This window comes from Solanum dulcamara, chromosome 9, assembly GCF_947179165.1.
Source record: "Solanum dulcamara chromosome 9, daSolDulc1.2, whole genome shotgun sequence".
NCBI lineage: Eukaryota > Viridiplantae > Streptophyta > Magnoliopsida > Solanales > Solanaceae > Solanum > Solanum dulcamara.
The window spans coordinates 60,284,800-60,297,562 of record NC_077245.1 but is presented as its reverse complement, the minus strand read 5'-3'; the positions used below and the strand labels follow the sequence as shown (position 1 = coordinate 60,297,562).

The window sequence follows — 12,763 nt, the reverse complement described above, 5'->3', positions numbered from 1 at the left end:
GAAACAAATATATGAATTTTATATGGTTCCAAGGAAGTTCCTATTCCTAGAGCCACTAGGATGGCCAATTTCTTAATTTCCCAAAAGACATCTTATTATGCTTTGATACGAGTATATAATTCCAGAAGTTCTATTTTGATGTAATCCATAGTTACTTTCAAAAGGTACATGATATGACTCTTGTCTTGATTTTGAACGATAGCTCATTTTAATTATTCCATTTGACTTATGTTGAGTAGAATTCAAAGGACACTTTTTGCTACGTTCCCAAATATTAAACGACTGTTATTTTAATTATTCCACTGAGCCCCATAATATATTTTGAAATATGGAAATGATTTCAGAAAGACTATTTTGACATAGACCATCATGACATTTGAAAGACATGCACTATGATTATCGCTCAATTTCCCTTATATGACTTGTCATCGGAGTTATGCTCTCGAGTCTCTCGAAATGTTTTGTATTTTATATTGCATTTAGTTTCTCACTACTCCACTCATGGATGCCTCAATGCTTCTTTCACTGAGCCCGAGCCAGGATTTTTTATCATGCGTACTTCTCTGCATTGTTCACCGTGCCCCGACGTGAGGGGGCAAGTATGACCTGTATATGGGATTTGTGGAGTTATGATGTGCCATGTACACATATGATATTATATGATCTGATATGACCATCTGATATTATATGATTTAATACAGAGATATTCCCTACTCTAGATTTATGATGTGCTGTGGCACCAGTGATTAGGCGGCGACCACGATTTGTTCACCGAATCCCATAATGGGGCCGGATATGGCATATGTTTTTCTGCATACATTATCTTTGGTTATGATAAGCATTTTGATATTTTCAGATACTTTACTCTTTGTGCACATTTTGCTTTGGTAATGACTTTACTTATTACAGTCCATGCTTTACATACTCGGTATATTTCCCGTACTGACCCTCTTTCTTTGGGAGGCTGTGTTTTATGCCCACAAGTACAGATACTCGGTTTGCTGATTCGCTCGCCTAGGACATCCACCCTGTCGGTTGATAGTGCTTCTTTGTCCGGAGCCCTATTTTGGTACTAACTTTTCTATTGTACATTTGTACATGTTGGTTAAGGGTACGACGGGGCTCTATCCTGTCATATGACTAGGCTATTATTCTGTAGAGGTCTATAGACTTGTGATGTGGGTTATGTATATATGTTTTGGGCTTATGTTCAATGACAGCCTTAACATCCTTCGTATGCTACACCTATTTTTGTGCGCTCTCTAGTGATCTCGTTTGATTTTCTCATTTGTTTATTCTGCTAACATAATCAATGGGGCTACGGGTATTTCTATGCCTAGGTGCCAAAATTGGGCACCAATCATGGCCTATGGAGTTGGGTCATGATAATAGAGAGATGAGAGGGGGAAACAGAGGCAGTCCAGACCCACCGACCTTTAAAGGGATTTACATGAGCGTACTAGACCCAGGTATTCCAGTAGGCTACCTAGGCCTCCACTACAGCATCTCCAAAGTAGTAGATATGATCGTCGGGGATAGTCAGTCTTGGGGGAGAATTTACAGATATTGAGCATGTAGAAGTATCATAACCCAGAGCAGTCTAGATCTGTTATGCCATATTGTGATACCTGTGGTAGATCACATTCTAGGAGATATCGCCAGGACTCTATGACATGTTATTCTTGTGGCTAGGACAATCACATACATAGATATTATTTACTTAGATACCAATAGGGTTCAGGATAGCAGGGGGAATCAGTAGTAGGGTCATCTACTTTAGTGCATTTTGCGGAGAGAGGGCCACAATCATCATTAGGTAGAGGTCAAGGTGGAGGGGGAGCTTCTAGTTTTGGTAGTTGCCAGAATCGTACGTTTACATTAATAGGTTGGCAGGAATCAGAGTCTTCCCAGATGTCACGATAGGTATTCTAACCATTTGTGCACACTCTATTTATGCCTTGATATATCCAGGCTCCTCATTATCATATGTATCTCCATTTATTATTGGGAAGTTAACCTAGTACCAGAGGCATTGCGATGGACTTTTGTTATATCTACCCAGTCTTTGACTTTATTAGTGCAAATAATTTTTATCGAGGTTGTATAGTAGAGATTGTTGTTCATTAAACCTTTGTACTCCTGAAGGAGCTAGAGATGCTAGACTTTGATATTATTATCGGCATGGATTGGCTAGCATCTTGACTTGCCAATATCGACTGTCGAGCAAAGATTGTTAGATTCCACTTTCTAGGAGAGGTAGTTTGAGAGTGGAAAGGTAACAAAACAAAGCCAAAGGGTACATTTATTTCATATATTCGGGCAATAAATTTGATTGGTAAAGGTTACATTTATCATATTGTTAGGGTTCAAGATGTTGAAATAGAACCACAGAAATTACAATCAATTCTAGTGGTAAATAAATTTGCAGAGTATTCCCCAGAATAGGAGATTAATTTTACTATTTATACATTTCCATATGTCCAACCAATATCAATTCTTCTGTATAGAATAGCACCAGCAGAATTAAAGGAATTAAAGGGGCAACTAAAAAACTTGTTAGACAAGGGCTTCTGTTATACCCCATACCTTTACGCTGTGGAGCGTCTTCTTAAGCTTCTTGAAACATGTCTCGTGACCCAGATTATCTATAACATGATTAATAACTCTAAGAAAGGAAGGACGTGACGCCCCTTAAGAGTGAAGGTTGGAAATAGGTCTATAAGGATTTGAAACGAAGTGGAGGCCAAAATAACAAGTTGTAGGACTCGACTTACTTACGTAAGCTACCAACTTGGACGACTTACATAACTAAGCTACTAGAGTACATGTTGAGCTTACGTAGCAAGGATTACATGGGCTTCTAAAGTAAGGCGAGATTACGAACCCACGGGAGAGGCGGAAGGAGGCATAGCACCTACTCGGAAGCAAGCAGGTGATGCACCTACTTGGACCAAGTAGGTGAAACACCTACTTGAGGTGGGTCCCACACTGCCACATAGCAGCCTTGGAGGCTAGGTATGGATTCGTGGCCCAATAAGGGCTTGACACGTGTCACCCTTAGGGGATGACACATGGCACTCCCTAAGGAACCATATATATGTATGCTAATGACTCTTAAGTCATTATTTATCCAAAATCATCCCAAAACATAGAGAGAAAAACGTGGAGAAGAAGAAGGGAAGGAGGCAGCCATGGTTTAGAAGAATTAAAGGTGAGTTCTTCACTTTTCCTCTGTCAATTAATTATCTACGGTGTTCCTCAATTATGTGGAGGTGTATATATGTATATTACGATGCCTACGGAACCATATTTTCAGTTCTTCACTTGGAAAACTAAGAGAAACCTAAAGAGAAAATGCTAGGGAACAGACCCGTTTTAAAAGGGGACAGTTGTTAGTAATATTGGTATAACGTCTTGTGTATAGCTTAGTTTCGGGTGATTAAATATGTTTTTGAAATGTATTTCATAGGTCTATAACTTTTATTTAGACTTTCAAATCCATTTTTGTTTTTAGCTTCGCAAAAAAGGGTGATGAAGTGTAGAGGAGGTACTGCCCAGGTTTTGGTTTTGGAAATCTTACACGGATTGCTGTTGGTATTTTGGGCAGATCATTTTGTACAAAATTGCTGTAGGGTTAATTCTAAATTGTATGCGACCCTAAGACACATGTATATAACTTTAATTGAGGACACAAATCTTTTTTCCCTCAATTACCCCTTCGAAACTAAGCGACAATACAAGATAGCAGGCTGTCCAGAATTCACGTTTTGATAGGTTTGGCGAGTTTTGGCCAATTTTGGCAAAGGTAAGGTTTTTCCTTTCCATTTGAAGTTTATGGTGTTGTTATATGGTGTATTACACCCCTTGTATTCTGCTGGAAGTATAAGAATGTCGTAGAAATGCTCGACGTTCGAAATAAACTAAATTGGAATTGCTATAGTTAAATTATCGTCGAAGGATAGTGTTGTTCCTGTGAGGTGTTGTTGCAGGGGTGTGATGTGTTGTTTCAGGTCCTAAATAGGTTCTAATATTGGTTGGGGTTCTTCTAGTTGAATCCACACGACCCCTCGTTGCGTATAATGAAAGGCGTTACAAAATAAAGGCTAGACGCCCTATTGTGCTACTGTATTTTTGAATAAGTCGTTTGGAGTTTATGTTGTATATTGTTGGTGTGAATTGCTATAGGTTGTTGTTGTTGGTTGGCTGTAGGTATTAGGGACCTAATTGGAAATTTGGATAGGGCACATTATAGGGGAGGTGCTGCCCAATTTTCGTCGACGCCTTAGCGAATAAAAGAACTAGTTGGGGAAACGACTAAGGAAATAGATTCCATTAATACTAAGGTGCAACCTAAGATGATGGAAAGTTAAGAGTGGTTGATATTCGTATTACTTTCATGTTGAATATATTCAAAGGACGACGAGGCGAATGGGATAAAGAGTAACTCATAAGAGGTTTGTAAAGCTATTCCTTCTTTTGGCATGTTTTGGTATAAATATGTAAAGCCTATATGTTCTTTCTTTTGGGCATGTGTTAGATCTAAGTGACAAGTGATATGTGTATGAAGCTTGGGGTAACTCTATTCATGAGCTCTGAACATGATTCATGATTCATAACTCGTGTCCATTGTTGAATGTTAAGACTCTTAAAGTAGTTAAGCTTCCATTCATCAAGTCTTCTATATGCTGAGAAGTAGTGTATGTAAAGTTATTCTTCCTCTCTTTTGGCGTGACTTAGATGTAAGTATTGTGTATATGAAGTTTGAATTTATTATACTCTTAAAGCTCTGAGTGTGAGTTAAGGCTTTTGTTGACTTCCTACTGATTAGAACTCTTGTAACAAGTTAAGTCATTACTTTTCAAGTCTTCCATGTGATAGGAAGTGGTGCATGTAAAGCTTGTGTTTTCCTGCTTCTAGAAAGACTAGACTAAAGGTGCTATAGGACATGGATTTGGATATAGCCCCATTTATAGATTCTGGATGTAACTCATGACTTATACCCACTTTTGAATTATAAGGGCCTTGAAGTAGTTGAACTACGACCCTTGAGCCTCTTATAGGTTGAATAGTGTTGGGATGTGTAAGTTCCTATACCTATGGGCTCTTGAACATGCTTGATGATATCTAAGGGATGTTTGATATGTTACAGAGTTTTGCATGCACGTATATGCATTATGATATATATATTGATTGGGCCGGACGTACCTCGGCACATTTCACTATATAAGGATCGGGTCGTACGTTCTATGACAGATTATGCATTATACGGATCAGGCCATCGTACCTCGGCATTATTATGAATTATACGGATCGGGCCATCGTACCTCATCATTATTATGCATTATACAGATCGAGCCATCGTACCTCAGCATTATTATGTATTATACGGATCGGGCCATCGTACCTTGGCATCATTATGTAATATATGGATCAGGCCATCATACCTCAGAATTATCATGTGACATACGGATCGGGCCATCATACCTCGGCATGTGCTTGCTGTACACATGAATCGGGTTGTACGTCCTACAGTGCTAATAATATACATATGCCTATCATGATAGATAATGTGTTTGTAGCACCGAGTCCCAGAACGGGCCGGATACGGTACGTGATAATGGTATACATGACTTTATTTTATGAGATGTAGGTACAGTACCCTATTAAATGCTATACTTGGTTTCTTGCATCCTTGTTTCAGTTGTTATCTCAGTTATGTATGCTTATATACTCAATACATATATCGTACTGACCCCCCTTTCTCTGGAGGGCTGCGTTTCATGCCTGCAGGTACAGATGTTCATTTCGGAGATCCGCCAGCTTAGGATTTCCGCTCAGCTATGTGGGAAGTGCTCCACTTTTTCGGAGCCTAGCTTTTGGGTACTGGTCCTGTGATGTATATATTTATTTATTCAGGGGTACGGCGGTGGCCCTGTCCCGCCATATGATGTCATTCCTATTCTTAGAGGTCTGTAGACATATGTGTGTGGGTTGTTTAGGAGTTTATTTTGGTTATGCCTATGCGATATGTTGTAAAAGTTGTTATGTTGTGGCAGCCTTATCGGCTGGCTTTCCCTTTCATGATATGATGCAAATGAAAAAGGCCACACCTGTATGAATATTTTATCACCCACTAGGTTCATGTGTTTGGTTCCTATATCTAGGAGGCTATATGAACATGAAAAAGTTTTAACCCATTGAGGTTTTTATGAGCAGTATCACATTATATATAGTCCAATTTGACTGTAGTTGATAGTTACGTAAATGGGGGTCCAGGTCGGACCCCAGTCGTGGCCCATGGGGTTGGGTCGTGACAGCTTCATTAGGCCGAGTGCATTGCCATGGGTTGCACCAGTATTGTTTGTATGAAAGAAAGATGGTTCATTGCATTTGTGTATAGACTATGGACAAATAAATAAGGTTACTATAAAGAACAAATACCCACTTCCAATGATTGATGATTTGTTTGAATAGCTACAAGGTAACCCATGTTTCTCAAAATTGATATACATTTAGGGTACCATCAAGTGTGGGTTCGGGAGAGTGATATTCCAAAGACAACCTTCAGGACCAGATATGGTCATTTTGAGTTTCTTGTGATGTCTTTAGGATTGACAAATGCCCAAACAATATTTATGGACCTAATGAACAACATATTGAGTCCATTTTTATACTTGTTTTTGATTATGTTAATTGATGATATTCTCATATATTCACGATCAAAGTTGGAGCATAGAGACCATCTTTTTAGCAGTGCTTTAGGTACTTTAAGATCAAAAATTTTATGCTAAGCTCTCAAAATGTGAATTCTGGTTGTATTCTATATCTTTTTGGGCCATATTGTATCAGATGCTAGAATAAAAGTTGACATGCAAAAGATTGACACTGTGAAGACTTGGTCTCGACCCACAACCCCAATAGAAGTTCATAGCTTTGTGGGGTTAGTAGGCTATTATATGAGGTTTGTAGAAGGGTTCTCTTCACTCTCAACACCATTGAATGAAATAACTCATAAAGATGCTAAGTTTTAGTATACCGCAGCATGTGAATAGAGCTTTTAAGATTGAAAGATAGATTGATTTCAGCCCCAGTTTTGACCTTGCCAGAAAGAAGCATGAGAAAAACTACCCGACCCATGAGTTAGAGTTCTCCAAAGTTATTTATGCCTTCAAGATCTGGAGGCATTACTTTTATGGCATGCATGTTGATGTCTATACAAATCATAAAAGCCTCCAGTAAATTGTTTAGGCAAACAGAGTTGAACCTACGACAACGTCAATGTCTTTAGTTGTTAAAAGATTATTAATTAGATATCGTGTACCATCCGGGGAAGGCAAATATAGTAGCAGATGCCTTAAGTAATAAATCCATGGGCAGTTTATCATATTTGAGTGTGGATAAGCAAGAGATAGCCTGAGAGCTTGTTGTGGTTACAATTGCACACGCAAGTGTACGTAGTCTTCCAAGTAGTAAAATATCTCTTTCAAGCCAGATATCAAACTCATAGGGACCTTGATAAGGCAAACAATTTCTTTTAAATGACTATAATGATTATAATTGTGCGATGGATCTAAGATGATTTATTTATAGATTTAGAAGTAGGAAAATCTTCTACAAATAAAAACAATGTAGTAGTTATGTCTATTAATCAGATTTTTAGAAATTCCAGGGCTATAGCATAATGTGAAGTCAAGCCTACTATTATATAATCTCAGTTTCCGGTGGATTATTTAATCACTAATCAAAAAGGGTTAATAATACAATTATGGTCTCCCAACCTATAATTGCCTATCTTCATTGTCAACCTAACTACATCGTTGAACGAGGATAGGCATGGAACAATAAAGACGCATTTTACTATCATCCTTTATCATAACCAAATGTGGTATATAGGTATGTGTCACAAGCATCCTATATACTAATCATCCTAAAATATATTAGTATGAACACATTCCTTTGATTATTTGTTCTATCTACTTGTCCTCTTTCAATTTCAAGATAGACAACACATATATCTTAATATTGGCCAAACATCAAAATCATAACCACAAGAATGAAAGAGTAATTAAAATCAATAACCCATCTTCAACCAAGTTCAAATACTATTAAACCATGACTTCGTAGCTATAGCCCCAGAATTTGGGTGTTTAGCTACTCATATTCAAATAACAACACCAAATAATTAAATTCATACAAATTAAGAAATACAACAAAAGAAGAAAAAGGAACCTAAGATGTTTTTGTTCTTCTCTTCTTGCTTCCTATTTCTTCTCTTCTTGCCAGCCTCCATAACGTAGCCTTCCTCCTTTTGCCCTAGCAAAAAAAACTATTTAAATTCCTTCCCGCCTTTCAATTATTGATGGGCAGAATAATAAACAATTGAAAAGTTGATGGCACTACAGTGGGGCATCGTGCCACTATCGCACCCAGAATACGCCTATGTAGTTTTGCATTTGGTGCTGCAGTGGGGCATCGCGCCACTATCGCACCCAAAATATGCCTTAGTAGTTTGCATTCTGGCGCGGCACGTCATTATAATCTTATAGGGTTTGGCGCTGCAGTGGGGCATCGCGCCACTATCATGGGCAGAATATACTTCTGTAGTTTTGCACTTGGCGCGACGCACTACTAAAATCCTTGCAGGGATTTGTTCTATAGTGGGGCTGGGCGCCACTATAGCGCCCCGTACATTCGTTTGCTTATGCTCTCCAAATTTCTGCATATACTTGAACATATACCTTAGTGCACGCTTGATTGATAGTCCATTAAAAACACATAATTTAGCTCCAATATCTTCTCAAAATTCCTACCAAAGTTTGGCCAAACATGGTACATAGGTTCATAAATGTGCATCACCACCCCACACTTCTGCTTTTGTTTGTCCTCAAATAAACACCTGAATTATGCATAGACGTTGATCTATCATAAGCACAGGGTAGTCTAGCTCGGATATACAATGAGCACCTAGCTAAACATGTTTACATCATCATGACTAGTTTAACATCCCTTAATCTTGGGAACTGACTCTATAACACAGCAAACTCATATGCATCATTTAATTGGATATCATGTAGATTATCAAATCCTTACAACTAAACATGTGCATCTCACTAAAATCGAAATACACACAAACACTCAATTATCCTTAGTGGGTATATCACAACCAAAGCACTCACTCTCTCAAATGATTTCATGTGCGACACACGAATCTCCATAGGCTTGCCCTTAGTGTTTTTCTCTACTAATACAAGAATGCAGTAGTTTCAGGATCACTAGGTCTTCATAGGCTATAATGTAAAATGATGGGATGGTAAGAATCATTATTAAGTACCTTTCCCAAATGCTTCAATACATCACACATATCAAAAAATTTTATTTTTTTGGAGTACTTAGGATTTTTGGGTTAGATTAATGGTTCCAATATAATATGGGTTTAAGCTGCATAATGAGGCTCAATCAGGCTAACAGGGGATTGAGAATTTGAGTTAGGCACAAAGCAAGGGGAAAATAAACAAGGCTACCAACGAAATACTTAGTTCCTTTCCTACACTTTACATTCTTTATTTCATTTCGCACACACACCGGGCAAGTTCTAGCTATCAATATGTCTGCACCGAATGCATACAATCCTTACTCACACATAGCACATGTACAACTGCAGGATGATAACTATTGATTACCATCTATACAATCATATAAATTAGAATTAAGCATGCATCACCTAAGTCAACTACAAGATCTTAAGTGTCTTAAACTAGTCATTACATTTCATAACATGCCTTCCCTCTCGTGCATAGCCTAGTTAGAAACTTTCCATACAAATAGAAACACATTTTTTTTGGTACGGTTCAAAAGGGACTATCCTTGTCTAAAGAACCGTAAACAACTACCAAGAAACCCAAAATAAAAAATGCACTAAATAAAATCTCTACAAAGATACAATGATCATTCTAACTCCCACCCCACACTTAAACAAAGCATGTCCTTAGTGCTCCATATCAATGCACAGTCTTAAAAATGAAAGAAGGAACTCCCTGCATTGCTCAGTCATCATCTCCTCCAGCTATGGCGGTTGTGTCATCTACAACCATAAGAGCAGTGGTAGTTGTATCCTCTGGTTCTTCATCTTCCTCGTCATCATCCACCTCCTGCATGGTGGGTTCATCATCATCTAGAGGCTCTTGAAAATCTGGCCCCACCTTGTACATATGCATAGCACTATCCGTAAGAGGATAGTGATCTGCCAATTTTGCCATCACGTCGTACATTGCCGGACGACCACCAATACGTAGCTGCAATTCTGCGATTCCAAATATGCGACCCATCCAACTTTTATCGCGAGCTTGTCGTTCTACGACAGATAACATCTGTCCCTGTACCGCATTATGACTTCTTGTTTTAGTCACGTCAACCACCATAAAAATCAAGTATGGAACCCTCGGTTCACGTAGATCATAAATCTCTTCTTTAACTCGTTCAGCCCACAACAATCGAATTATTATGCTACCATAACATAAATGCCACCTCTTATTATTTCTAAATTTTAGCATATTGCAACGAATCACAGATCCTGCATTTACCTATAAACCTTTCATCAAGCGGTAAACTAGGACAATATTTTCCCGGGTTATATCTGTTATATGCTTACTCGATAAAAAGATACTACACACAATTTTCAACTACACCTTAGCTTCACTATTTAAATATGAATAATGAAGCGTACTGTGCCTTTCTGTGTCTTTCTCCCTCTCCCATCTTGAAACAGAGTTAGTATCGCACAAAGTATGATGAATATCTCTATACGGTGGCTGTTCTTTCATGTCCAAAAATTTATTATAATCATATTGTGGTGTCCCCAAAAATTCATTCAAAGCTCTAGTCAAAAAACATATAGCTTTACCCCGAACCTCTACCTTATTGGTACTGGACTGATCAGTGTTCCAATTAGCATAAAATTCATGAACAAGAGTTAGATTACACTCACCTTGGTCTTCAAAAATGAATTGAAGACCTAGATTGTACACTATCTCGTGGATTCAGGGAAATTCTGTCTGCAACTTACCTTCATTGACATATTCATCTCCTATGTATTTGGCTTCTTTTGGGGAGTCAAACCAGTCTAGGCAATATTTTTCTACTGCCTACCAATCGAGCCGATGCAGTGGTATCCCTGAACTCACTTATCCCATGGATGTAGAAGTCCCACTTTTTCGGGACCTCTTGGTGCCTACTCCTTGGTCTCCTTGTTTCCCTTTTTATACCATTAGAGTGGAGAATCAGATTTTAAGGAGAATAAACTAAAAATCGGGTTTGTTGTTTGGGAATGGTGACTGATCAGAGGGGGTCTTTTTAGAAGTTATTTGAGTTTTTAAAGGTTGTAGGGGAGAATGAGGGTTGTTTTAGGAAGGTTTGAGTAGAAATTAGAGTGGGAAATTGGAGGAGGAGGTTGTTTGAAAATGTGGGTCGGAGGTGGTAGTGGAGGTTTAGGTTAAAATAATTGGGTTTTGTGGAGGATTTTGGGGCTTTTTAAAGATTTGATTTTCTGATTTTTATCCCGAATCCTCTATTGGAGCTGTAGTGGAGCATCGCGCCAGTATAGTTCCACACTAAAATTCTGCATTATTTTTATGGCGCTATAGTGGGGCGGGGTGCCATTATAGTGCCCAAAACAAGCCTCAATAGTTTTACTCCTGGCGCGATGCACCACTAAAATCTATTTAGGAATTGGCGTTGTAGTGGCGCTGGGCGCCACTATAGTGCCTAGAACATTTTCTCTGTCTATGCTTCTCCAAACTCCTGCTTGTTCTGCCTTGCCCCCTATTGTTCTGCACATGAAATTTTCACGATTATATCAATAACTTGGTGGGTTGTCTCCTATCTAGCGCCTTATTTTTGGTGGTGGCACGACACTTCAACATCTATTTTAAATAAAGAATTATAAACTTAAACTATGTTATAATACCAATCACGAGTTGTCTCCTATGCATCGCCTTATTTACCATCGTGGCATGACCTAGCCTCAGTTGCTTCACTCATTCTCTAGTTCAATGGTTTCCTTTTCATGGTTAACATCCTTACCAAAGTAATGTTTAACTCTTTGTCCATTTACCAAAAATGTGGATGTTTTCATCGCATTCCACAATTCCACAGCTCCATGTGATGTCACATGTATGACTTCAAAAGGCCCACTCCACTTAGATCGCATCTTCTCTGGAAGAAGATTTAGTCTAGAATTAAAAAGAAGTACCTTTTGTCCTGGTTCAAAAATGCGAGTGATGATGTGCTTATCATGCCTACGTTTTGTTTTCTCTTTGTAGAGCTTGGCATTTTCATATGCATGGAGCCTAAACTCCTCCAACTCGTGCAATTTACCCAACCTCTTCCGACCTGCAAACTCTGGATTTAGATTAAGCTTCTTGATCGCCCAGTACTCTTGATGTTTTAACTCCACTAGTAAGTGATAAGCTTTACCGAATACCATTTAGTATGGGGAGGTTCCAATGGGTGTTTTGTATGTTGTTTGGTATGCCCAAAGAGCTTCATCTAACTTCTCTGACTAATCTTTCCTTTGAGCATTCACAGTTTTTTATAATATCTACTTTACCTCTCTGTTGGATACCTCAACTTGCCTACTGGTTTGAGGACGGTATGCTGTAGCAACCTTATGCCTCACTCTATACTTAGCCAAGAGATTTTTTACTATTTGATTTATGAAGTATGACCCTCCATCACTGATAATTGCCTTAGGAGTGCCGAATTAGGT

The 12,763-nt window shown here is 38.5% G+C and overlaps 1 protein-coding gene across 1 annotated transcript; it reads right to left on the bottom strand.

Moving 5' to 3' along the window:
* Nucleotides 1–12,028: 12,028 nt before the first annotated feature.
* LOC129903711 (uncharacterized) lies at nucleotides 12,029–12,481 on the bottom strand. Its single transcript, XM_055979256.1, has one exon. The coding sequence runs from the start codon at nucleotides 12,479–12,481 to the stop codon at nucleotides 12,029–12,031; it is 453 nt and encodes a 150-aa protein (XP_055835231.1).
* Nucleotides 12,482–12,763: the final 282 nt, after the last annotated feature.